This window comes from Lepus europaeus, chromosome 1, assembly GCF_033115175.1.
Source record: "Lepus europaeus isolate LE1 chromosome 1, mLepTim1.pri, whole genome shotgun sequence".
Classification (NCBI taxonomy): Eukaryota; Metazoa; Chordata; class Mammalia; order Lagomorpha; family Leporidae; genus Lepus; species Lepus europaeus.
The window spans coordinates 8,801,982-8,829,799 of record NC_084827.1 but is presented as its reverse complement, the minus strand read 5'-3'; the positions used below and the strand labels follow the sequence as shown (position 1 = coordinate 8,829,799).

General features: G+C 37.8%; 1 protein-coding gene across 1 annotated transcript in view; it reads right to left on the bottom strand.

Moving 5' to 3' along the window:
* CNTNAP2 (contactin associated protein 2) overlaps positions 1 to 27,818 on the bottom strand; it is a 1,725,059-nt gene that overhangs the window by 1,023,185 nt on the left and 674,056 nt on the right. Inside the window, exon 10 of the mRNA XM_062195064.1 lies at positions 2,916 to 3,087. Coding sequence (XP_062051048.1) covers positions 2,916 to 3,087 — 172 coding nt within the window. The remainder of the gene's footprint in view (positions 1 to 2,915; positions 3,088 to 27,818) is intronic.

Below are 27,818 nucleotides of genomic sequence, written 5' to 3'. Positions count from 1 at the left end.
AAACTTGTCTTTATGAAATGAATTATTTGTATTCTTTAAATAAAAGGTTTCTGGAAAAAAAAAGTTAAAATGCTATATTTTATACCCACCATAAACTATGATTTACCATTCACATGAACATTTTTATTACTTCATAATAAATTTTGCATATTTGTAAGATTCATTGCATGTCTTTAAATGCATTTCTAAGGATCTCCTCTTAAATGAAATGTTTATTAGAAACCTAATAGTCTGCCTGCAACAAAATGCAAACAAGGAAGGAATGCTATATTATTTAAGAATAACAAAATATTTTAAAGAACGTTCATTTTTCCCAAATATAATAATGAAATTAACTCTCAGGATAAAGTATCTCTCCCAACATGTTGGAATGAAATAAATTTTTTCAAGTATGTTTAGGTAGCATATGCAATACTATCATAACATTTATTAAAAGAGGTGTATTTTGCCCCTCTAAGGGAATTCAACTGGAGTTTTCCTGAAAAGCACCTTTCAGATTTTCAGAAACAGTGATTAGACTTTGTTATTTTGATGTGTGTATTTTGCAAGCAGATTCGATTACTCTAAATCTTCTGCAACAGTAAATTCCCATTTGCCCATTTTTATTTTATAATAAATCCTTGCTTTCAGAAAGGGTCTTTGGAGGGACAATATGGTACAGCCAAGTCCTGACCAACACAGGGAAAGACAAGACATTCTGCTTGTTGGCATAGAGAGCAAAATGACCAATAAAGTGTAGCAGTCGCTCTATCACCCAGCTGTTACTTGCAAAACTATGTATACAATGTTCACATCCTGAGGGTGGCTGGTGTATAAATGTGACAACACAGATTGTTCTATCATATAAACATATAAATCCTGATCTTCAAATGTCATCATCACTGATAACATCATATAGGGGCTAAAATAGGCTATATTTGTAATCTTTTTGTTTGCTGTAACTACATATCTAAGACAAGTTTTTTTATTGCCTTTTATTGTTTTGGAGGGTCAGCATCCCAGATTGGGCTGTCCCCATTGGTTTGGCCACTTGCTGAGGATGGAGGATAGCAAAGGTAGAGTATGTACAGGAGAATGAACACACAGTGAGCCAGGAAGCAGAGGGAGAGGCTAGACCCAACTCAGCTGTTAAAGCCAACCTTCTGATAATAACTCAAATGTTCCAAGGTCTTTCTACTTGGCTCACCTACCTAACATTGTAATTGGCTTAATTTTCTACCTTTCTTTGTGCCACCAAATTATAATATTAGGACTTAAATATCTACAGGCAATTGGAAGTTACATCCCATTCTGACAACCACTTTCTGCCCCTGGCTCCCAAAAACTCAAGTCCTTCTCACATACAATCATTCCCTTCTCTATAGTTCCAAAGTCATGTCTCAGTCCAATGTTAATTCTGAAGTTTCAAATTCAAAATTGTATCCGAGACTCAAGGTAAACTTCTCAGCTGTGAGGCCTTGTGCAAGCAAAAGCAAGTTACATACTTGGGTGTTACAAGCCATGGTACACATTTTCATTCTGAAAAAGGGCATAGCAATAATAGGACCAAAAAAAGAACAAATCCTAATAGATCAAATGTTACATCTTGAAATTTCATGTCCAAAAATCTAGCTACATGGTAATGGGTGTAGTGCCACACACACACACACACACACACACAGCCCTGTGATTTGTTACTTCTCACAGTTGACATCCTGTCTCTGCAGCTCTATTAGGTATTTCCCCAGTGGGGATTCGCTGCAACTGCTCTAACCCTATCCTTTGGCTTGGCATTACCTTATTGGGGGCTGTCTACAGTGGCCTCTACCCTGCTACAGGGCTTGCCCAGGCCTCCAGGTTACCTGAAACATCCTTTGAAATCTAGGTGGAGGCCTCCATACTTCTATGGCTGTCTTGGTCACTGCCCAAGTGGCTGTTCTCCGAGGTCACCCTCAGATACACACGATGTTCCCAGGCAGGTGCACATTGCTGGTTGATTTACCTCCTAAGAATAGTCATACCAACTTCACTCACATAAGTTCATTACGCAGCACCTCATCAGGGACTCTATGCAGGGCCTCCAACCCTGTGGTACAACCCCTGGTCTCCCAGCCTTTTTTTGAAATTACAGTGGACACCACCAGGACCTCATAACTCTTACATTCCACATGCACTAAAAATCAGTCTCACACTGACAACATCTAGGTGTGCTCTTAGCACAAACCATACCTGGGCCTACTTGAATAAAGGCTACAGCCAGCTGAATGCAGGGAAAGGAATTCTGCAGTGTTCTTGGGTGAGCTCAAGCCTGCTCTTGTGAACTCTTCCAAAATCTGCCAGTAAACCAATTCTAAAGCAGCAGCTACATTTTTAGATATAGTTACAGACGTGACTCCATTCCTCAATACCAATTTTCTGTATTAGATTTCCATCACCATCAGGAAGTTCCTACTTACGAAAGGAAGTTTATTTTGGTCCACAGTTTTGAAGGTTCACAGTACAAGATCACGTCAGCCCCATTGTTTTTGCCTGCCAGTGAGGTGAAAGATGGCAAAGTTGGAGGATGCGCAGGGAAATGACTGCATGGCCAGCTAGGAATCAAAGACCATGGCTGACCTGAGTCAGATTTTCTAACCAACCCACTCATGTGAACCATACATGGAGGACTACCAGTCCCACTTCCCAAACACCATAACTGCATTTTTTTCCCAAACTTCTTAGTACTATCAATTTATGACTTTGGGGGTTAAACTTCTGCATGTGTTGAGAGCCGTATTTTATTCAAACCACAGTATAAGCATTGTAAATGGTAAATCCTAACAAGCTTTTCTGTTTTGCCTTTGTTTCTTTTCTTCTAAGTATTTCACTTATCCTGAAGCAAAAACATGAATTTAGAAAGCATATAGGATTTGACATAGGATGAAAAGACCGTTTACCTGTCTATGATGGCGCACATGTCAATGCTGACATTTGCAAAACTTCCAGGCTTTCTTTGTGCTACTTCGTATAAATTTACAAGTTGATCATCCACTTGAATGAGCTGCATGCATCCTTGGAATGAGGGCTGAAGAACAGAGTGACTGGAGTTATTCATCTGGTTCAGAAAACCTGTGAAACAAAAGAAATGGGAATTTTCAATTCTGCGTGCAGCAGGCTTCAGTAATATTCTCGTAGGTATTTTATATTGCCACAGCCATCATATCCAGCTGCTGTGTTTCTTCTACCTTTGCTGATGTGTAGAAGAGTGAAGTCTTTTGTGGATGTGAGATGATTTCAGGGGAAGATATCAGGGTTGAACTGTAATGGGTTATCAGGTTAATATCTGTCTCTGGGGTCTAATGTCATTGTAATTTTCTCTTTTGGCATCTTCTTTTCCACTTGGTCATCTCTCTCTCTCTGCTGTTGAAGGCTCCCTGTTACACATCCTTATCTGAGCTGCTTTTAGAGATTAGGACAATAAAATTTAGATTTTTCTCAGCTATCCAACTTCCTTTCTCTCACACCTTCAATATTTACTTTATTGTCTTAAAAGATCAAGATACCTGTTATTCAGATGTCAAGAAGTTAAATTTACTATGATCAATTAAAGTAAATTTCTGTGTGGATCAATGCTTAACTTAATCCAAATAGAATTTTGCATTGCAAATGATTTCTCAAGACATAAAATTCAAAAGACTATTTGAATAAATTTAGGGATAGGGGTTGGCCACTATGATTTAAAAAAAAAAAAAATAGGTCAAAGGACCAGCACTGTGACACAGCAGGTTAAAGCCCTGGCATGCAGTGCTGGCATCCCAAACGGATGCTGGTTCAAGCCCTGGCTGCTCCAGTTCTGATTCAGCTTCCTGCTAATGTACCTGGGAAAGCAATGGAGGATGACCCAAGTCCATGGGCCAGCACCCATGTGGGAGCCGCAGAAGAAGCTTCTGGCTTCTGGCTTCAGATGGGCTCAGCTTCAGCCTTTGCTGCCATCTGAGGGGTGAACCAGCAGATGGAAGACTTCTCTGTCTCTCTCTCTCTCTGTAATTCTGCCTTTTAAGTAAATAAATCAATCTTCAAAAAATATATCAAACCACTGTGTTTATTGATTTTCACTTTATTTGAAAGTCAGAGAGAGAAAGAGTAAGAGAGAGATAGAGAAGAGAAATTCCATCCATGGGTTCACACCCCAAATGCCTGTAAGAATTGGTCAGGCCAAAGTTGGGAATCAGGAAACCAGGTCTCCCATATGGTTAGCAGGGTCCCAAGTACTTGAATCATTGCTTGCTGTCTCATAGGGCGTGGGAGGCAGGAAATTGGGTCAGACCCGTAACACTGGATTTAAAATAAATACATCTTTAAAAACAAAATAGAAATTGGACATTAATTGATTTTTAAAAATTTACTCTGACTAGTGACAGTAGTTTGGAATAACAAATATTTCTGCCTTTGTCAATGGCTTACAATGTCTAGTAACTGTCACTTGAATCTCCTTTGAGGGTCAATTATAGTTTCGCATATTCTTTTCCATCAATATAGTGCTACATAAAGGTAGAATTATATTTAAATTAGTTTCTTGATTTAAAAATATCAAGTAGCTCCACTTCAATGTCAGTTTATGGTTTGTGTATGTGCACACACATGTATGTATTTTGACTTAGTCCCATCAGAAAAATGCTGATTTTAGATAAGCAGTTTATTTAGACTAGTTGTATGCATACATATGATTTTCAATTGTTTAATCAAGACAAAATTGAATGGGGCTTAATGTCTAAACTTGGCAGACAGAAAATACCCAGCTGTAACTTTATTGACCATTTTTAACAGACTATCATTTTGTTCTGTATTTTTGAACATTTGAGAGTCTTTAAATATTCACACTAGCTTTGAGAAATTTCAAAATGCTTCGATCTATTTGTGAGAATAAGAACTTCTCTAAGGCAAAGCAGCTGCATAAACACCAATCACTATGAATTGCATATAATTAACTTCATAGCACAAGACATCAGTCACTCATAACAATGTTCTGTTTGGTCTTGATAGTGTTGAAGTTAGAGATTGTCAAGTCCTTTCATTTTCTTACAAGGGATATATTCTAGAAGATAATTATATGACAAAATGGTACATATCCATTGAAATGTAATTTTCCTCTTTCTTTGCCTTATCTGAAAAGTTTCCAAGAGGAAGCCCATTATCTTGCCTCCTGGTATTCATACTCTGTGGTAGTCTCCTTCCCTCTTCTATTAGGGTTGGCTTCTGTGGACTTCAGAAAACTGTTCAAGTGGTAGCAATGTGTGACTGTCAAGATTAGCTTCCAACTTGGTCTCCGAGAAGCTCACTTTATGGAAAGTCACTGCTGAGCCATCATCAGTCTTATGGAGAGGCCCATGAGAGTTAACAAATGATCATAAGGGTTCTAAGTTAATTTAGGGGACAATTTGTTATGTAGCAGTAGATACATGTAAGTTGGTACTGGGGGAGAATTACAACAAACACCAACCAACATGGCAGTGACATATAGACTGGGATGTGCAAACAAATTGGATAAGCCTAAAAGAACTATTGACCAGAAGCCTAATGGTTCTTGGGGAGGCTGTAGGTAATTGCTTAAAGGAAGCGCAGGAAAATGTTATCGTAGATTGGAGAAAATTGGATCCATTTTATGTTGTGGTAGAAAGTATATCAACGTTGTTGCCTGCGATAATGCAGAAACGAAAAATACGCACTTACTGATTCATATAAATAGCTAGAGAAATTTCTGAGCAGAGTATTGAGGATGCTAGCTAGCGTTTTATTTCTGTTAGTAGTAAGAGTCAAAGAAGATAAAAATCAAAGAAGTACTGTTAAATATGAAGAGATAAGAACTTGATGGATTTGAAATAAAGTGTTTTCTTAATTCCAGTCTATTCATGGAATGAGTGATACAAAAATTAACTTCTAGGCCAATCAGATACTGGGAAAACCCTGGCTAAAGATGATAACTACAACTGTAAATTCATGTTAAGGACTCAGAAATATATTAGGTCATGTATCACAGAACCATTGAAGGAGAAAAAACTCTAAGTGAACTTCAGATTCTCTTAAACAATAGAGGTTCTAACAAACTTAAGGGCAGGATTCCCCGGGAGATGAGGAGAGGCTCAGGGGAAAAGCTATCTTCATGAGATTTTGGGTGTGTTTTTTTCTGAATGGAGTAAACCTGAGTATTTGTAGGAAACATAGCCTTTTTAAAAAGAACTTTATTGGAGGAATCACCACCAGCTCTTACTGAAAGGGATGAAATGGTACAAAAGTAAAGGAGGTTACAGTCCTATGAACAGTAAATGATGCAGCTACAGAGAAGGGAGACTCAGAGAGCCAAACATGAGCATGCAGAGGGTTGAACCCAGAGTCATGGAGAATCATTTCCAGAAAACAGCAGGGCTGACTCAACAAAGATGCACCCACACGTGCCTCACTGGATTTCAGAGCTGCTATGGGCCTGTGATTTCTGTGAGCTACTGCTTCTTTTTTTGCCCATTTTTGAGCAAGAGAATTTACAGTGGTTTCTATGTTCATATCCTTCCATTATGCATTGGGTTTGCAGGTGATGTAAAACTTCACAAGCCTCCAGATAGAGAAAAATACTTGATGAGTTATATGTGAGTAAATGTAACCCAACTGCTCCAACTCTATGAGCATTTACTTCTGATCTGGGTTGGCTCAGATGATGAGTTCCAGAATTCTATGCGGATGCTATAATGAAATGTAACTTTGGAGGGGTTTGGGAGGCAACAAGGATATTTTTTGTGTGAAAAAGACAAGAATCTCTGGGGGATAGATGATGAACACTTGTAATCAACCTCCAATGTGGCAGTAAATCTTCATGTTGAAATGTTAAAAACTTCCTATTATTTACGGTCTTATTTAGTGATCTTCCCCAACAAACCAGCGCTGACCTGGGTGACCAGTAGAATCCTGTAGAGGTGATGGTGTAATGTGACTGCTATGACAAAGAAATAAAGACATTAGGGCTTGCATCCTCATCTTTGGAAAGCCAGCTCCAATGCCGTAAGGACTCTCAAGTGTTCTGAGGGCAGACACCCGCGTGAAGCGGTGCTAGATGAAGCACCAGCGGTCAGCAGCATCTTGCCAGCCCTGTGACTAAGCCACCTGGAAGCAGGGCCTCCTAGAAAGGCCTTCAGATGGTCGCGGCCCCAGGAAACACAGAACTGCAGCCTCATGAGAAGCTAAGCTAGATCTGCTCCACCGAGCTGCTCTTGAATTACTGGTCTCTTTCAGAAAACTAGTCTCTTACAGAAAAGTAAAAGACACTCGATGATTCCTGTGTCAAGTCAGCGTGTTTTGATCAATTCATTCTACAGTGATAGATAATACAGATTTTAAGGAATGAAATCATGCTTTACTTTCTCAAATAGTCTTTACAAAATATACACTTTGACTTATTCCTAGACAAGGTGACTAGTACAAAGGTATGATTTCCTTACAGTTAACAATGAGTTAGAGATTTAGGGGCTCTAATACTAAAATTTCTGGGTCTCTGCCACCTTTTGAAAACAGAGAATATAATATTTGCTTGCAGTGTTTGTTTCTTTTATGGATGAATAATATTTCAGTAAAAATACTATTGTGTCCAAAAAAATATTATTGTGTCCCTGCCCATCCTATTGTGACTACTTCAAAGCCCTAGATCTAACCTCCTTAGTAGATTAAATGTGGAACTGTTCTGAGATAAAAAAAAAACTTTGCAGCTGAGATTTTGTGAGTCAGAAATAATAGATCCAGGAAGGAAATAAAGACAAATAACTAAAAAAATTGTCGAGTTAGTAGAAAGATAATATATATTGAAGAGGTAAAACTATTGTAAGTTTTATTTAGAGTTTTAAATTTATGGCTAGGACTTTTGCATACAAAAATACAGTATGAAACCTGGACTGTTGTTTGTGGGTTCAACATGCTTACAGTGTGTTAGTACACCCAGAGTGAACTACAGCCTGGTCGGTCTCAATTACATCTCACTATCAGTAAGCTAGGAAACTTTTCCTATTTATAAGATCCTTGTAATTCTGTTCCTTTCCTGGCGTGTTTGAGCTTTCTGTCTCAAGGCTTAGCATGTAAAAACTTCAGACCTCATCTGAATTATATTATTCTTGCTGACACAGGAAACACATGCATTTTCAAGGTTTTAAGTTTGATTTAGAAATACATCAGAAAAAATGTACTGATATTTGTTTAGACATTGAAATGCCAATATAAATTGCTGTAAATTATGATGTTAATATGATGGGACAGAAAAAGAAAACAATAGCAAACAGGATTGAAAACTTAACATGTCTTTAAACTGAGTGTATGTAAAGTTTTTCCATTTATCTTTTAAGCTGGGAAGTTTGGAGAGGCTGGAGAGATGTTAGTACCGCCATGTAAGGACATTGAAAACAATGCAGCATCTTCAACTTAATTATGAAAACTGTGCAAAGTATCTACTAATCTCTGCTGTCTACCCAAACTTCCTGAATAATTCAATGAAAAACCACTTGAGTAAGGGCAGGGAAAAAAGCCTTGTGGCAACTGGGTTCTACACAAGCAGAGAACTGGAGCAGGCTGGGCAGTACGCCTGATGGCGACTGGGGCTTGCACGGGAAAGACACCCACCAGGAGATCAGACCAGTGTGGATGGAAGATTGGCTACAATACAGTTTCACTGAACAAATACATACATAAGCTAGGACAGTGGGAGCCAGGCTGCAGTGAGAGAGAAAGCAGGCAAAAATATAGAACATGGGGAAGATTAAAGGACTCCCGTGGTTTGGGACTGTAATTTAATCCATGAATATAGATTTTTAATTTCCAGTTTATGTACATAGACACAGAGATACAAGTTTACAGAATTGTGAAAGTAGTCAAATATGGTTTCCTTTTTTCTTAAAGAGTTCATTTTTTTTTCTAAATCATCATTCCTTTATTTTTAAAATGTTTATTTTTATGTTCTTGAAAAGAAGAGCAACAGAGACAAAAGCACACACAAAGGAGTCTTCCATTCCTTGGTTCTCTCTCAAAATGCCTGTAACATCCAGGAACACAGAACTCCATTTGGGTTTCCCCTGTGAGTGGCAGAGGCCCAAGCACTTGAACCATCACCCACTACCTCCCAGGATGCATTAGCAGGAAGCTGGATTGGAAGCAGTGGAGCCAGGCCTCAAACTGGTACTCCAAAATGGAATGCCAGTGTCCCAGGCAGCAGCTCAACCCCTGCGCTACAACACATCCCTTCACTTTTCTTTAGTTTTGCTTCAGAGGCATAGATAGAAGATGAGAGAGACAGATAGACACTGACTGGCTGATTTCTCCTCCTCTGGTTCAATCCACAAATGTCCAAATACTCAGGAGTCAAGAACTCAACCCTGGTTTCTCACATGGGTGACAGGGATGCAACTATTTGAACCATTACCTGCTGCCTCCAAAGACCCACATGGATGGGAAGTTGTAATTAGGAACAGAACCAGGACATGGTACTGGTATCCCATAATCAGCATCTTTACCACTACACAAGATGCCTACCCTATACAGAAGTTTTTTCTATCAATCACTAAGAACAGTCTTGGTGCAGGATCACTCCAGAAGCAACGAACACTCCTACAGCTCAGATCTGGTTTCTCCACTGAATAAAATCTGGACTCCTTAGAGAAATGATTGATTCTAGGGCTGGGGCAGGCAAAGTAAAACAGCAGCCTGAAAAGTTTGATGTAACACAAAGTAAAGAGGCATAGAAAGAATGATGGGGCCACGTCAGATTGACAGTAAGCCAGCCTGAAATGGTTTGTGCTACAAAAATTCAGGACAATTTCAGTATAAAGTAAATAATTTGAAAACCCAAATTGGAAGGAAGGAGGGAAGGAAGGTGGGAAGGAAGGAGGGAAGGAAAAAGAGAAAGCCACAGATCATATCCTACACATAGAAGAGGACTTCCTGGGTTCACTCTTATAAAAATAAATTAATGGAGAAAAAGACAATGTTCTCCCTAAATCAGTTTGATAACTAATAAATATCAAACAATACTGGAAGTAGAAAGTTACCATTTGGCAACTACTGACAGATTAATTTAGGCTAGAGATGTCAGTTGAAGCTCAAAGGAGTGGGTGAAAGTTGGACAAGGAACATAATCTGAAAATATTTCTTTAAAAAATTTATAAATTTCAAAGGGAGAGTAGTAACTTTTCAGTAGAGGAACCTGTAATCAGAACACGCTTGTAATTAGTTAATCAAAATTATCACCTCCAGTGATGGTGCTGATTCTTACTGTGGACTACCTCGGATAGGATGCACTGAGAATAGAACGTGTCTTGGGGCAGGCACTTGACAGAGTTGTTAGGTGCTGCGTGTGACACCTGCATCCAATATTGGACTGCCTGGAATTGAATCTGGGCTCTGCTTCTGATTCCAAGTTCTTGTTAATGCACACTTTGGGAGGCAGTGATGATGGCTCAAGTAGTGGGGGCCCTGCCAACCATGTAAGAGCCAGATTGAGTTCCATCTTCCTTTGCTTTGGCTTGGCCCAACCCTGGCTGTTGTGGTCATTTGGAGATTGAATTAGCAGACAGAAGACCACCCTCTCACTGTCTGCCTTTGCCTCTTCCTGTCCCTGTCCCCGTTAAATAGAAATGTCTTTAAAAAAACATGCTACTGTATTCCCGCAAAAATACATAAGCTGGTTTTGATCATGAAGGAACATCAGAAAAACACGAATTAATGGGCAAGTGACCTGAATATTCAGGAAGAATAGGTGTGATGTTCAAAAAGGACTGAGGAGCTGACGCCCAGCAGGGAGACCAGAGGGGCGGCATGACAAGGTGTGACAAGTCCTTTGCTATAAATGACATCACCACATAATTGACAAAACATGAATGGGGCTTCCAGGTCAAGGTTATCCCAGCAGAGCCTTTGTATGCTTCTTGCTTTGGTGACACATTAAGTTGTTCAAAAGCCAAACTATTTTTAAAAAAGCTTTATGTTCCAATTGAAGTTATAATTTATACTAAAAATTTTGTTATCCAATAACATCTTTGATTAATTTTATTCCACGTAAATTTGCATTCAATGTCCATGGATTTTCAATGAAATTGTTCTTCCTATTGTTGGTAAAGATTTTCAGTTCACTGAAGAACATCTAAGTAGCGTTTGATATTTGGTCATCATATTTGTATTTTATATTATCAAACCAGGATGAATTTTATGGTTCTGAAAGACTGAGTGTTCTGATGCACAGTCTGCTTCAGACTTAGATTCCTAAACCTCTTAGATCTTAAATTGGAGAATTCCTAAATTCCCTTTACGTAAAATGCACACAGCCACTCAGATCAGCCCTCCCCTGACATTCATTGTCTTAAAGTAATATTAAACTATGAAGAACATGGAAATTCAATGAAATTCGTTTCAGTGATACACACTTCATGTTTTAAGGAACATTTGACCCATTTAGACATGACTGTGCCATGTTTTTGAGTGCCTATTTTGCTATTTCTGTAAGTATCATGTCTACCATTGATCACAGAGCCTGGGCTTCCTCTATTTTGTGCCTCAGGAAAAGCAAATCCCTTGCCTTGAATTTTCTTCTCTTGTGCTTTCCATCTCAAACGTCACCTTCTGAAGGGGCTCACCACACACCACTCTATAATGACCCAAGCATTTTTCTTATTCTAGCTCTCAATTTAAGAAATATTTGAAAGGCACAAACAAGAAAAAGAGAAGAATGAAATCAATTTTCCATCCTCTGGGTCACTCCACAAGTGGCTCTAACCAAGTGGGTTAGGCCAGCTGGAGGTAGAAACTCAAGCCAGGTATGCCAGTGGGTGGCTGGAACCCACGGACTTCAGCCAGGTTGTACTTGCTTGCTGCCTCCCAAGACGTACATTAGCAGGAAGCTGGAGTAGGAAGTGGGCCCAGGACTGGACACAAGGCATTCTAACAACTCACGTAGCTGCTTAATCACTGCACCAGATGCCCATCCCTCATTCTAGTTCTTCACATACTGACTTACAGGATTCGTCCATAATTTACAATGATTGGATTATTTAGCTACATCCAAGTATATGTGTTTCTCAGTACGCCTTTCTCCTCCTCAAGCATATTAATTTCATGAGATCAGGAATCCTTTTTAAGTTCTGCTGAGGTAATATTTGTTTTACCATGAAAAGAGTGATCTTACTTTTTTTTTTTGAACAATCCATGAGATGTACAGGAAATGTTCAAGATTCCAGGTATAATTTTTAAGTCTGGAAACAACAGCAAAACATGTCCTATATAATATGTATCCGTTTCCATAATTTATGAGTCCCTCTGCATTTCTGAGGTGCATGAAGAGTGAATGAGCATGCCTGGATACTTACCCTGAAATGAGATATTTAACATCACACATCCACTGTCGTTAGACCTCTGTTTTGGTAATGGTATCAGAAAGATCTTCTCTGACAACACGGTAAACAACACTCTTCTTTCCTATTTGCTTTACCACACTCATTTTTTGGTTCATTAAATTTATTGTCATATGGACATATGTGTATATATGCATATGTTACAAGCCTATATATGCATATAAATTGTGGTCTTCTACAAAAATGTAACTTCCATAACATCCTGGTCCCGGCTGAATCCCTTACTTAGTAAGGACCCAAAAATGGTTAGGTGAACAACTGATAGCCAATGAAGGATTCTGAGCTCAGAAACACCTTTATCAGCTTGGGTTATGGTACTTTCTGTCTGGTGGAGATCAGAATGGGTTCACAGAGGGGAAACTGGAAGTTGGGCTTGTTTCAAAAGGAGCTGTTGAAGTAATTCCAAACTTTTATCCTGAATATGTCAGTGAAGCTAAAGTGGGTGAGATGGCTGGAAGGTGTGTAACTGGAAGGCTCGACATCCCTAACTGAGCCACTGGGTGTAAGTACTGCTCAGAGGAGAGACAGCTAGAACGACTCAGATCTCTGGTCAGCTAGATAAATGCTTTTGCCACTATCAACAGAAGAGAAACTGGGGAAACATTTGGTCTTTTTTCTCTAGTGATCTGGTCTTCCAAATGAAAAATAAATTTGTAGTGATTTACACATCACAGTATCATAAATCGACAAAAGTTTTAAAATTGGTATTTTTACATTTTGCATTCAATTCAAATTAATATGATTTATTGGACCACTCAGGGTAATTACAAAGTATATACACTTTAGCTATAACACTTTAAAATACATGGGCCCTAGTATATTTTCTAAAAACATGGACATATATCATAAGTTTATTGTGTATGAACAGCTATTTTCAAATAAATTTACTTGTGAGTCTCTCCTCATATCACACAATCCTCATAAGCTATGTAAAATATTTTTATGCCCAAATTTGCTGAAAATTAAGATTGCAGATATATTTTTGAGATCCTTCAAGGTTATATGCTTAATATTTTTTTTCTATTGTAAAAATGTTTTCGTATTAATGAAGCAAGGCTCTAGAATTTAAAGGGAAAATGCTTCATGGGCATCCACAAATTTCACAAATCACAAAATCCTTTAATAAAATTTCTTCTGAAATGCAAACACTGTATATTTGGGAGTATTTCAAAAATTATTTTTGTATACAAAAACTTTTATAAAATGCTAACTATATCTCCAAATTTTGATAATATAAATTTGCTAATGTAAGATAATGTATTTTAAAAGTATTTAACTTTCAATAATGACTATAGTATATTTAGAAAGACAGAAATAGTAATATTTAGAGAATTCTATTATATATTATATATTCTAGTCTCTATGTCATATTTATATATACAATAGAGAACTCTGTTTCCTAGGACATGTGTTATGGAAACCTGAAAACTTTCAGTTCCAAACACATAAAAATGCTAACTAAAATGTAGCATGCATCTTTTAAATGATTTATCTGAGCATTCAATAAGATAGGACAAGCTTTTATGTGTCAAGGAAAAAGAGAACACTAAAATTTGCGAAGTGAGATAATGCTGAGCTATTAGTATTCAGAGAGTATTTGCTAATCTTTGTAATGCATAGGTTTGGATTGTAAATGCCATGTAGAATTAGACATCACGTAGTGGACCTGTGCAACAAATCAGAACAACCACCCCCTGACAATACATAAAACCAACATCAAACAAAAACACTCAAATCTCAGTGAAGGAAGGTACTGGAGGAAAATCCACCAGTCAGCGAGGAAGGAAGATGAGAAAACTTGCCTCTGTTTTCTTGGCTTACGGAAACAAGAAAAAATATTCTTTGAGCATGCATCAGCCACAGATTTACTGAACTAAACATTAGCTTTCAAATCACTGACAATAGGCCATAACACCTTATAAACTAAACTAGGAGAAGTGGTTACAAAGTAGCATCTTTTATAAAAGATTTATTCTTTTGAAACTTTGAGTGACTGAAGAGAGAGAGGGGAGGAAAGAAAAAGATCCTGCATCAGCTGGTTCACTCCCCCAAATGTCTGCAATAGCCAGAGGCAGGCCAGGCAGAAGCTGGGAGCTAGGAACTCCACTCGGGCTCTTATGTGGGTGGCAGGAACCCAAGTACTAGGCACGTTATCTGCTGCCTCCCAGGTACACTAGCAGGAAGCTGGATGGGAAGTGCAGAGTACACAGGACTTGGACCAGGCACTCCAGTATCCCAAGCAGCAGCTCAACCTGTTGTGCCCAACACCTGCCCCCAAACCTGCACCTTGGGAAATGCAGTACAAGCCCTCTCTGGATTGGCTTCGGAATTACAGGATTCTCGAAGACAGAAACTGCTAATTTTAAACTGACAATCCAAAAATAGGAAACTTAAGAAGTACAGATGATATCCACGTTAATGAGTGTTTGATTTTTGATTCTGGTCTTTATGGTGGTGCAATAGCAACAGCATAGTTGAAAGAAACCATATTTGGAAATTTTTTTTTAGCTTTTGCTGTCTTCCTTGGTTAACCATACGCTCTGCAGTTCTCTTGCAAAGCTGAGCAGCATCAGCAAGCTTCAGCTCCCAGCCAGCCATAAGATTAAAGGGTGAACAGATTCTCTACAATATCCTATGTGTAAGTGATGTATAGTAAGTCTATTTTCAGATTACAATATTTTCAAATCATGTTGGTTTTATTTGGAAGTAATCCTACTGTTAACATGAGGAGCATCTATATAATGAACAAGACTCAGCAAATCATCACAGAAAAATTTTGTTTCTATGAATTTCAGGTAAATATAAAAACTTAGAACACAGTAAGATGTCCAGAAGTTAAGTAAACAAAACCATATAGGGGCCAGCACTGTGGTGCAGCGGGTTAATGCCCTGGCCTAAAGCGCCAGCATCCCATATGGGCACCAGTTCTAGTCCCGGCTGCTCCTCTTCTGATCCAGCTCTCTGATATGGCCTGGGATAGCAGTAGAGGATGGCCCAAGTCCCTGGGCTCCTGCAACATGTGGGAGACCTGGAAGAAGCTCCTGGCTCCTGGTTTTGGATCAGTGCAGCTCCGGTCGTTGAGGCCATTTGGAGAGTGAACCAGCAGATGGAAGACCTCTCTCTGTCTCTACCTCTCTCTGTAACTCTTTCAAATAAATAAAATAAATCTTTAAAAATATCATATCAACAAAAATAACTATATTAAAAACAGGCAGCCAGGTTGGATTGAAAATAAGCAAATAGATCCTGCAGGAATGACAAATACATGATTGCAATTAAAACCTTTAGTTGCGGTAAGCAGATAAGACAAAGCTACAGATGGAATTTTTGACCTGAAAGGTAGGCTGGATATCCATCATCTAGTACAGAAATAAAAACAGCAAATACAAATTTTAAAATGCAAAGTATGCAAATGAATTCTAACATATTTAATTGAAATTTCAGAAGCAGAGGAGATAAAGAATAATGGAGAAGAAACTTTTTTTTTAACTTTTATTTAATGAATGTAAATTTCCAAAGTACAGCTTATGGACTACAATGGCTCCCCCCCATCTTCCCACTCCCTCTCCCCTTCCATTCACATCAAGATTCATTTTCAATTCTCTTTATATACAGAAGATCAGTTTAGCATATATTAAGTAAAGATTTCAACAGTTTGCACCCACATAGAAACACAAAGTGAAAAATACTGTTTGAGTACTAGTTATAGCATTAAATCACAATGGACAGCACATTAGGACAGAGATCCTACATGAGGAGTAAGTGCACAGTGATTCCTGTTGTTGACTTAACAAATTGACACTCTTGTTTATGGCATCAGTATGGAGAAGAAACTTAAAGATAGGATGTGTAAGGTTTTTTCAATCTGATAAACTCAGATTCAGAGAGGACAAGGATTCCCAAACAAACTTTTTAAAGAGACACTTTGGTGCTAGACACAGCATAGTCTATCAGTATATCACCAAGGAGTGTAAGAGTAGCAAGAAAGAAGAGACAGGTTAACATGAAGGAACAATACTAAAGCAGACAGAAAATTTTCAAAAATAAGTGTAAACAAAAGGCAGAATTCAGAAGAGTAATACATTTAGAAAATTGAAATACAACCGGCGCCGCGGCTCACTAGGCTAATCCTCCGCCTTGCGGCGCCAGCACACCGGGTTCTAGTTCTGGTCGGGGCACCGATCCTGTCCCGGTTGCCCCTCTTCCAAGCCAGCTCTCTGCTGTGGCCAGGGAGTGCAGTGGAGGATGGCCCAAGTACTTGGGCCCTGCACCCCATGGGAGACCAGGATAAGCACCTGGCTCCTGCCATCGGATCAGCGCGGTGCGCCGGCCTCAGCACGCCTACTGCGGCAGCCATTGGAGGGTGAACCAATGGCAAAAAGGAAGACCTTTCTCTCTGTCTCCCTCTACTGTGCACTCTGCCTGTCAAAAATAAAAAAATAAAATAAAATAAAATAAAAAAAGAAAATTGAAATATAGCAAACGCTAGCCTGAAATTGTATGACAAACTCAACAGTAAAGAAGAAAGAGGCAAGGAAGGGGGGAGATATCTTCAGATCAATACAAATTAAATATACTTAAAGATTAAAAGAGAAGCAATTTATCACTAACCCATCCTCATTAAAAATCACTTAGTGTTAAAATCACCTAATGTCAAAGAGAAAGAATTATGTCCAGAAAGGGGAGAAATACAAGAGAGAAAAATTGGTAAATGTGGGAAAATCTAAAACTGACTAGGTAAACCTAAAATTATAAAAATTGTAATGACTAATATTAAAGTTGAAAAAAGAGAATGAAAGTTCACCAGATCTAGCTAAGAAATGGGCAAAGGACTTGAATAGCCTGTTTTTGGGGAAGCAGGTACAAAGGGCCAACGAACAGAGGAGAAGATGCTCAGTATCACTGCTCACCAGGGAGGCAGATCAGGACCACAATGAGATACCCCGCACTGCGCTAGAATAGCTACTGTTCAAAGACTCAGAACAATAGATGCTGTTGAGGATGTGGAGAGAGGGGAACCTTATACATGCTTGGAGGGGATGTACATTAGTGAAGCAACTGAGAAACAGTCTTGAGTTTCTGTTTGCTTTCCTGTTTTTTAAAGCTAGAAATAGAACTGCCATATGACTCAGCAATCCCACTACTAAGTATATATTCAAAAGACTAGAACTCATTTTATCAGAGACACCTGCCTCACCGGGTTTACAGCAGCAGTGTTTGTAATAGCCCCTATATGGAATCAACCAAGGCGTCCATCTTTGCACGAATGGATAAGCAAAGTGTGGCAAATGTATACAATGGAATATTACTCAACTATAAAAAAGAATGAAATCCTATCGTTTATAGCAAAATGGCTGAAACTGGAAGACATATTGTTGAGAAATAAGCCAGACACAGCAAGACCAATAACACGTTTTCTCCCTTATATATGGGAGCTAAAATTAAAACACACACACACACACACACAAGAAATACCCATGTGTGTCAATTTTGCTACAAATTTTGCCATAAATAACAGTGCTTTGTCCAAATCTGCTTTAAATCTTTGTCAAATTGATAAGAATTATCTACTATTCATTTTTTGTGATTATTTTAAAATATTCTTGAGTGAACTTAAACTTCTTTTGATTTCATTATTTATAGCCCTTGTCCATTTTCCTTCACAACAGAATTCTTAATGTACAACTTACTTGTCTAAGATGAATGCATTATTTTATTTGACTCATACTGTATTAGTTATAAGAAATAAAAAATAAAGAAAATTAAAGTCAGTATAGAAGTAGGCTATGGTGCAGGAGATTTATTGCAATTGTATTTTAGATATTATGAATAGAATTATGCTTAGGAGAAAGGCCAAAATGTTAGGCTGTGTTAGAATTTGATAAATACTCATGAAAAATTACGGGTCATCACCACAACAAATACAAGCTATATAAATTTTAAATAAATAATATAGGAAACATTCTGACAGGCAAAAGGAATGAAAACGTAGGAATGAAAGGAACATGAAAAGACCAGTAGATGGGTCAGCATTGTGGCACGGTGGGTTAAGCGGCTGCTTGTGATACTGGCCGTCCACATCAGAGTTTCTGTTGGAGTCACAGCCTGTTTCTGAAACAGCTCCTTGCAAACACATCCTGGGAAGCAGATGATGGTTCAGCTGCTTGGACCCAGGCCACCCACGTGGGACACTAAAATAGTGTTCCCGGCTCCTTGTTTTGGGCTGGCCTAGGCCTGGTTGTTTCAGCATTTGGGGAGCGAACAGGCAGATGGAAGTTCTTTCTCTGTGTCTTTCCCTATTTCCCTGTTGCTCTGCCTTTTCAATAAATAAAAATCAGGACACGGTGGGTGGGGAGCAGGCATTTGAGCTAGTATTTATATACCCACATGTCATATAGCCTATCACTGTGCCTGGGCTCATTGCTGGCTCTGGCTCCTGACCCCAGCTTCCTGCTAACATGCTCCCCCTTGCTGGTAACAGGTGATGACAACACCACACTTTGGTTCTTGCCACCCACGGGGGAAAACTGGTTCACATTCACTGGCTTTGACTCCTGGCTGTTGCCAGTATTTGGAGAGTGAAACAGTGGATGGCAGCTCCCTGTCTCTGTCACTGCCTATCTCTATCTCTCTGCTTTTCAAAAAATATTAAAAAATTAGCTGCAAGACAAAGCAAAATAAAATGGCAGAAATATATCCAAGTAGTTAAAAATCAATGCAGAGCACACTAAAAAGAAAGTTTGTTCTATTGGATTTTTGAAAAAAGCATCTAGCGATACACTGTTTTTAAAAGTGATGTCTACAACTCAGGAGCAAGAACATTTGAAAGTAAAAGAATTAGAAAAGATAAGCAAGGCAAACACAAGTTTAAGCAAAATCAGCTTAACTGATACTGCACACACATATCAATATTATATTAATATGAGGAGAGCTATAGGCTTCAGAACCAGGGTATCTGAGTACGACCCTACACACTGTTTACCAGGTGTGTGTTCACAAAGTTAATTAACAATTGTCCCTCACAGATTTCTTTCACCTCCAATGTAGAGAGAATTATAGTTATCTAACTCATAGTTATTTGAAGGACAAATTGGGAAAACGTATGTAAAACTATTGAGTACCCTGTCCAGCACACAGTCACACTGTTATTGAGAAGGACAAAGTGTTAAAACATATTAATGTGGTATCAGTAGCAAGGAAAAAGGCACCAGAGTGAAGTATAATGGCAAAGATTTTAATCAACCAGATCTTATAAAAGTTCTAAATATGTTAGCATCTAGTAGTGGCATCCACATAGGTAAATTTTCATAAAATTCAAGCATGATTTCTTCAAAGAAACTGTCCTGATGATTGTTCTCAAGGTCTGCGTACCCATTTCTGAAGGCTTTAGCTGCACCTGCTCCACATGTTACATGGCAGCCTCCACTCACACTAGATTCTATTTCTTTCTTCCCATTCTTTTCTTGTATCTCACACCATAGGCTCCCTCAACACTGGACTGCCTTCTGTAGTCTCAGGACCAAATTACAAAGTGTATTTAGCAAGTTTTCAAGTCATGTGTGCTTTACAAACAAATGTCTTGGAAAAAGAAAATGGTAAGACACAACTGTTATTTTTTAAACATTAAAATACCTAAACATATCTAGGAAAACTACACAGTATCAGACTTGTCTGAACCCATAAATGCTATCCTCAACCTCAGGATTATGCAGCATGTTGTTGGCTCACCCATTTCCCTGGGAGATTGTGAATCCCAAACACATAAGAACTGCAGCTCAAGGGACTTGATAAATTGACTATGATTCCGGCTCCTCTATCACTGAGAACTCATAAAAACAGTAAAGTGACTTTTAAACAGTACAAAATCTGAAATGGCCAAGAAATAGAGGCACAAAGGTTGGGTGAGGGTGATGGATTTCAACAAAATTTTAAAAGATAACCAAGTAATTGAAGAATGAAAATGAAGTTGGCAAAAGAAAAAGGACTTTAGCATCTGTGCAGAGAAGTACCTAGAAAATGCCAGCCAGGCTGGTGCTGAGCACCAGAAGGCGCCACACCAGGAGGTTTGATGCATCATGAAAGTGGACAGAGTTTAAGGCACAGACAAGCAGGAGCAAATTGACTGACGTCCCTGCAACACCCTGCACAGCCGGGCAATCTCCCCTCCAGCACCCAACAGACAACAACATTAATATCTTAGAAATGGGAATGGGGAGACTTGGTTGGATTCAGTTATTGAAGGGGAAAGATGTGCTTGAGATTGTCTACGAGTGAAAATAGGACAATTACTAGAGCTACCGCAAATTGGATGATGAAATCCTCCATACAGCTTTCCAGCCTAGGCTTCAGGATTATCGCCTAAGGCTATCGGTTCCCCTCTAGAGGAAGTCTACAGTTTCAGTGAAGAATGTCAGGTATAATCTAAAGGCCATGCCACTGTCACCATGCATGTGATAAAGCCATCGGTCAGAAAGCTTTACCAGGGGTGAGCACACCCCTACAGTCCTCACAGTCTAATCACAAATATTGAAAACCTGGGCACCATGACCACACATGGGCCAAAAATTCACAAGCCTTGTTTCAAATTATTAAACACAAACCAAAAACAAAATACTGACTTCAAATCCACTCAATGGTGAGCACGATTTGAAGATGCACATTTTAATTGTGGTACAGGGAAAATTTAAGTATCTATTTGGGTCTACAAATAAGTTACTTTTCACCAGTAACAGTGGAAAATCATATTGCACTTTGAAAATTAGATATATAGCCATTTAGTTGAAATCCTGAAGGGGCAAATTCATTCCTAACAATATTATTACATTAGTAGTTTTTCCATCAACTTAGCCATTTTTTTGAAAATCAGTGTAACAGGTACACATACTTAAGTAAGGGAAACATGTTAAAATTTGAAATACAGTCTCAAGCTTTGTTTATAGTTACCAAGCTAAATGCAATGCTATTGAAATATTTGAGATTCATTTCTGCAAATGAGTTTTATAGTCAGCATGGCTTTCGATAATTTAGACTGAGCTACTACCGCCTGCTCAAAAGACACATAAAACAAAAGTATTTTGCAGGCTGTGTTTGTTTCTTCTGATGAATGTATTTGTCCCAATACTTCTTTTTGGGAACATAAATAAAATAATGGCAGTTTATATTTTTAATAATTCATGTTTTTAAAATGTGGACACTATGGATATCTTTTCTGTAAGAAAAATACCATAGGAAATGTAATTCTTTACTAACTCAAAAAAAATGAAATTCAGAAAAACAAAAGAAAACAACAAAAAAAAATCAAGACTAGAATAAAATACACTAAAATTCCACCTGTTCTGGTTCTTAGTGATCTGTACTTAATATAAAGACCAGTATATCCAGGTTGACACCATGGCATAGTAGGTTAGACTTCTGCCCATGGCACCAGCATCCCATTTGGGCACTTGTCCCAGCTGCTCCTCTTCCAATCCAGCTCTCTGCTAATGTGCCTGGGAAAGCAGGGGAAGATGCCCCAAGTGCTCAGGCCTCTGCACCCATGTGGGTAACTGGAGGAAGCTCCCAGCTCCTGGCTTCCGATCACCTCTGCTCCAGCCATTGCAGCCATCTGGGGAGTGAACCAGCAGGTGAAAGACCTCTCTCTCTGCCTCTCAGATAATTATCTTAAAAAATGAAATAAAAATAAAGAGGTAATGTTACTTTAAAAAAAAAAGATTAGCAAATCCAAGGAAATTTTTCTGGCTATACTTTCATCAGTTTGCTTCTTATGCACAGAAACAACCCTAGAGAATGATACACTTGACAAATGGCAAGCTCTCTTTTCAAAAGACAATAATGATCTCAAATCATATTTCAATGCCCTGATGCTTAAGTATTCAAATAAGACATGTGCTCTTTAGGTTTCATCTGCCAAAATGATAAATCAACAAAGCAAATTTCCTCTACATTTGGCATAAAGAATATGGATATACTACTTTAAAAAGTTCATCCTTGTTGGTTACTTAGATCTCCATTTCAAATCTGTGGTAAAATGGTATCTTTAAAAAAATTAACTATAGTTACTTATCGTATTCCAAAGACCAAATGAGTTAAACTTTTTTTGGTAAGATGAATCACAGGAAGCATCAGCAACTTTGAAATGGGACATTTTGACTGTTGCAAAAATGGGATCCTGAGTTAGAAACACTGTCAAGGGTTGGAAATAGTTCCCACTTCCTTTACCTTGGCTCAGGGAGTCCTCTCTGAACCGAGAGGCTTTGACATAAGCAAATGAAGTTTGTCTTATGAATATTCCTTTAAAAATAAACAATAACTGACAAGAACAGTCTTGGCTTCCAGGGACAGGATGTGCAAGGGCAGAAAGAACAGATTTGTGGAATGTACTTGACATTAGTACACACATGGAAACACAAGAATTAACAGAGGTTTGAGTGGCAGTCAAGCAGTGCCCAGTAAGCAACTCTGCAAAGCTGAGTAGAGGTTCTCACTGGCTGGGCCATCACGAGTGTGGAGGCTGTGGAGTCAGCTGACTCACTCACGTGCTCTAATTCCACGAGATGTGTGTCGACCTATGCACCACACTCCCTAATTTGATGCCATTAAGAAAACACTCAGGTACCTGGCTAAAGTGTCCTTCTTGTTAACTCTCAGGGAGGACAAGGTCTAGTAGGGTTAATTGCATCATTAACAACAAACTTAGAGATGCCGAGTAAGTGTCATAATGCATAAAAGACAGCATTGAGTGCTACTAAATTACCAAAGACTGACCTGTTTCTTTTGAATTCTGATGAGGGTGAGAGGAAAAACTCTCTAGAATAGAGTTCAGGATTGAAAAAATCAAGAATTGATAGGCTCCAACTGAAAGTATTAAAAGGAAAACTAAAACGTGGCCAAGATAGCCTGCTTCTGTTCTTAACTAGTCTTTCAAGACAACATCATCTTCTGAGCATTTTAGTTCCAGGAGAAGCTGCTTTTTCTGTAACAGGCTCAGAAGATTCACTGTCAGCCTCTACAATATGGATTTATCTTTATTTTTTTCCATTAAAAATTATATGTGAACAAATTGTGTTTCATATATACAGATTTAGGAGCATAGTGACACATCCCATCCTACCCTCCCACCTTCCCTCTTAATTATTTTTTCTTTTAATTTTTACAATGGCATACATTCAGTTTATTTCATAATTAGCTTAACCCTCCACTAAGAATTCAACAAATAGTAAAAGAAAAAAAACACTGTTCCACAACAGTAGAGGCAAAGGCTATAAATCAGCATGGATTCTCAAGATGTCAATTTCACTCCAATATGTTACATTTTGGTACTGTTACCACAGATAAGGGAAAATATATGCTGTCTTTTTGGGACTGGCTTATTTCAGTGTAATGGTTTCCAGTTGTATTCATTTTGTTGCAAAATACAGGATTTCATTCATTTTTCACAGCTGAGTAGTATTCCATACTGCATTTATATCGTAATTTCTTTATCCAGTCATCAATTGATAGAGATCTCAGTTGATTCCCTGTCTTAGGTATTGTGGACAGAGCTGCAATAAACATGAGGGTACAGATAATTTCATATACTAATTTCCTTTGAGTAAATTCCCAGGAATGTGATGGCTGTGTCATTTGGTAGATCTACTTTCAGGTTCTGAGGACTCTCCATACTGTCTTACACAATGGCTGTGCGAGTTTACATTCCCTACAGTGGATTAGGGTACCATTTTCTTCACATCCTCACCAACAATTATTGTGTGTGTGTGTGTGTGTGTTTGTAAGATTTATTTGAAAGGCAGAGTTACAGAGAAGCAGAGGCAGAGAGAGAAGTCTTCTTGCCTAATGGCTCTGGCTAGAACTTCCAGAACTACATTGAATTATAATGGGGACAGTGGACATCCTTGTCTGGTTTCAGGTCTTTGTGAGAATGCTTCCAACTTTTTCAGTATGAGGTTGGCTATGGGTGTGTCATGGATTGCCTTGACTGTGTTGAGGAATGTTCCTTCTTTACCCAATGTGCTTAAGATGTTTATCATGGCATGATGTTGTATTTTATCAAATGCTTTCTGTCTATTGAGATAACTAAACAGTTTGTATTCTTCAATTAGTTTGTGATGCATCACAGTTATTTATGTTTGTATGTTAAATCATCCCTGCATAGAGGGATAAATCTCACTTGGTCTGGGTGAACGATCTCTCTGATGTGTTGTTAGATTTGATTAGCTAGTATCTTGTTGAGGATATTGGTCTACAGTTTGCTCTATTTTATCTTTTTCTGGTTTTGGAATTAATGTCATGGCTGGCCTCACAGAAGATGTTTGGGAGGATTACCTTCCATTTAGTTGTTTTGAATATCGTGAGAGAAATTGTAATTAGTTCTTTAAAAGTTTGTAGAATCCATCAGTGAAGCCATTTGGTCCTGGGCTTTTCCTTGTTAGGAGGATTTTAATTATGGATTCAATCTTTCTTGGCTATTGGTCTATTTTGGTTTTCTGTGTTTTCATAAGTCAATTTTGATATTTTGTATGAATCCAGAAAACCACCCAGTTCTAGATTTTTCCAATTTGTTGGCATATAGCTGCTTGTAGTAATTCCTGATGATGATTATTATTTCTGTGTTATCTGTTGTAACATCTCCTTTTTCACCTCTGATTTTGTTAATTTCAGTTTTGTTGTTGTTGCTGTTGGTTGGTTAGTTGGGCTGCTGTTGTATAAATTTATTTTTTTTCAAAAAAACAACTATTCATTTCACTGATCTTTTACACCATTTTTGGTCTCAATTTTGCTTACTTCTCTAATTTTAATTATTTCTTTACCCTACTAATTTTGGGTTTAGTTTGTTTTTCTAGGTCCTTGAGATGCATTGATAGCTCATTTATTTGATGCTTTTACATTTTCTTGATATAGGCATTAATTGCTATAGACTTCCCTCTTAACACTGCTTTTGTTGTATCCCATGTTTTGATATTCTGTATAGTCATCTTCAATAATTTCAAGGAAGTTTTTGATTTCTCTTTATTTCTTCTATGGTTCATTGTTCATTCAGGAGCATGTTGTTTGGTCTCCCTGTGTCTGCGTACTTTTTAGAGATTGTTACTTCCAGCTTCATTCCATTTTGGTCAGGAAAGATGCACGATATGATTTAAATTTTTTTAGATTTGTTGAGTCTTGCTTTATGGCCTAGCATTTGGTTTACCCTAGACAGAGTTCCATGCACTGATGAAAGGAATGTGTATTCAGCTGTGGGATAAATTGTTTGGTACACAACAGCTAGGTCCTCTTGGTCCATAGTGTAGATTAGCTCTGTTGTTTCTTTGCTCAATGTCTGTCTAGTTGATCTGTCCATGTTTGAAAGTGGAGTGTTGAAGTGTCCCATTATTATAGTTTTAAGAGTCTATGTCTCCCTTTCAATCAATTAACATTTGCTAGGCACCCTGACATTGGATGCATACAAATTTACTATAGTCACGTTTCCCTGTTGAATTGATCCCTTAATCAGAACATAATGCCTGCCTTTGTCTCTTTTAACAATTTTTGTGTTAAAGTTCATTTTGCTTCATATTAAGATGGCTATACCTGCACTTTTTTTGCTTTAGATTAGCATGAAATATCTTTGTCAATTCTTTCACTTTCAGTTTGCATGTATTTTTGTGGCTGACAGTCTATCTTTCAGTTGGAGATTTTAGGCCATTTACATTCAAGGTTATAATTGATAAGTAGTGTTTTGATACCATCATTTTCCCATACATATTCTTATTGTTTGCTTTTGATTTCCTTTGTACTTTTACTAGGAGTTTTCTGCCTTCCTATTCTTTCCAAATGAGACTATCATTCTGTTTCAGTGTGGATTTATCTTCCAGGGTAAGAGCACGTTAAGTTTGTTTACTAATGTGTTAAAATGAGAATTGGGACTGTAACGTAGACAGAGAGCCTGGGCAAGATGCCTTCTCCCAGTTGACAGGGAAGACATTTGAAGCATTTCATCCTAGTGTCCACTGTGTTGCAGGGCTGCTTATGATGAAGCTGCACTCCATCCTTCAAAGCCCTTAGTCTTGATACAGCATCTACTGCCCACTGCATAATCTATTGTGAAATGAGGATTTAGGGATAGTGTTTACAAAAAGGTTCTTCTATGACTCTATCCTTGACCTCCATATCTATAAACACTACCAAGTAAATATATATATATATATATATGTACACATATGTATATGAAAATATATTAAGATATGTAATACCATGCCCACATTCTCACACATATGTACACCTGATTCAGTGAGCCTGCAGAGACAGAGATAACAATCTAGGCCTATATTTATTATTACACCACATGAGCCACACTCAGGTTTAATAATGAAGTGATTGATCAAAATGATTAACTATAACCACATATTTTCCAAATATGGCACATGAACACAATTCTTATTAACAGATTGTTGATATGCAAGAACTTCCTTTTAGAATTTATATGTGAGAATGTTTATGAAAATATAACCTATTTTTTCCAAGCATACTTTTCAATCCCAGAGTCTTTGCTCTCTGTGAATCTAGGAGACCTTTGTGGTCTGCAGCCTCTAGAACACTATACAAGACTAAACTCAGTCAAGAGGAAAGTTACACAGAAGTGGAAAAATAAGTTGTCAGGCAAAAATGTCAATTTTCATGAATTTCAAAGCACATAAAAATTAAAGGTCGCCTCTTGTGCAGTCAAAGCAAAGCCAGAAAGTTAAAGTAAATGTAATAATACTTTTTTATTATTCACTAGGCTATGCATCATATATAAACTTGAAGCAAGGTCAATAGCAGTACATAAAATAACCAACACAGAAAGGTGTGCTGTAGCTTTTTGGAAAATTAAATGGGTCCTCTATTCACAGTACCATCCCCATAAATTTCACTACAATAGAGAGATAAAACCATAAATCACCTTTTTAATTGCAAATCTACATGTAATATACATGGCTCTGAGTTTTAACAAAATTGATTTTGCTAATATATTAATTTCAGAAGTGAATCTTTGTGTCAGTTCCTGCATTTTAGTAATATAAGGCATTGTAACTGAATTAAATTCCCTCTGCAATATGAATTCGCACTGTAAACTTTAAAGCTTCTGAGGACATTCTTAGTTATCTATTCTTGATAACAAATTTTTGCACATATAATATGCATATATACTTCTCATTGCTATTACAGCTAGACAAGTTCAATAACAAATTATTTTAAAAGAAATATCCCTAAAGACAAAATTAAGTCACAAGTATAAATATTAGGAATTATGTGTAAAATAGTTATTCTTAGGACAGAATAAGTGATTTTCTCTACTGAAATTAAATTCAATACAAAAGTTTCTTTAGCTCATCCTACTGAACATTAGTAAAGATGGTTATCAGAAATTCCTGTCAGTTATCTAAATAAAGATTAAACATTATTTTCCAATTAGAC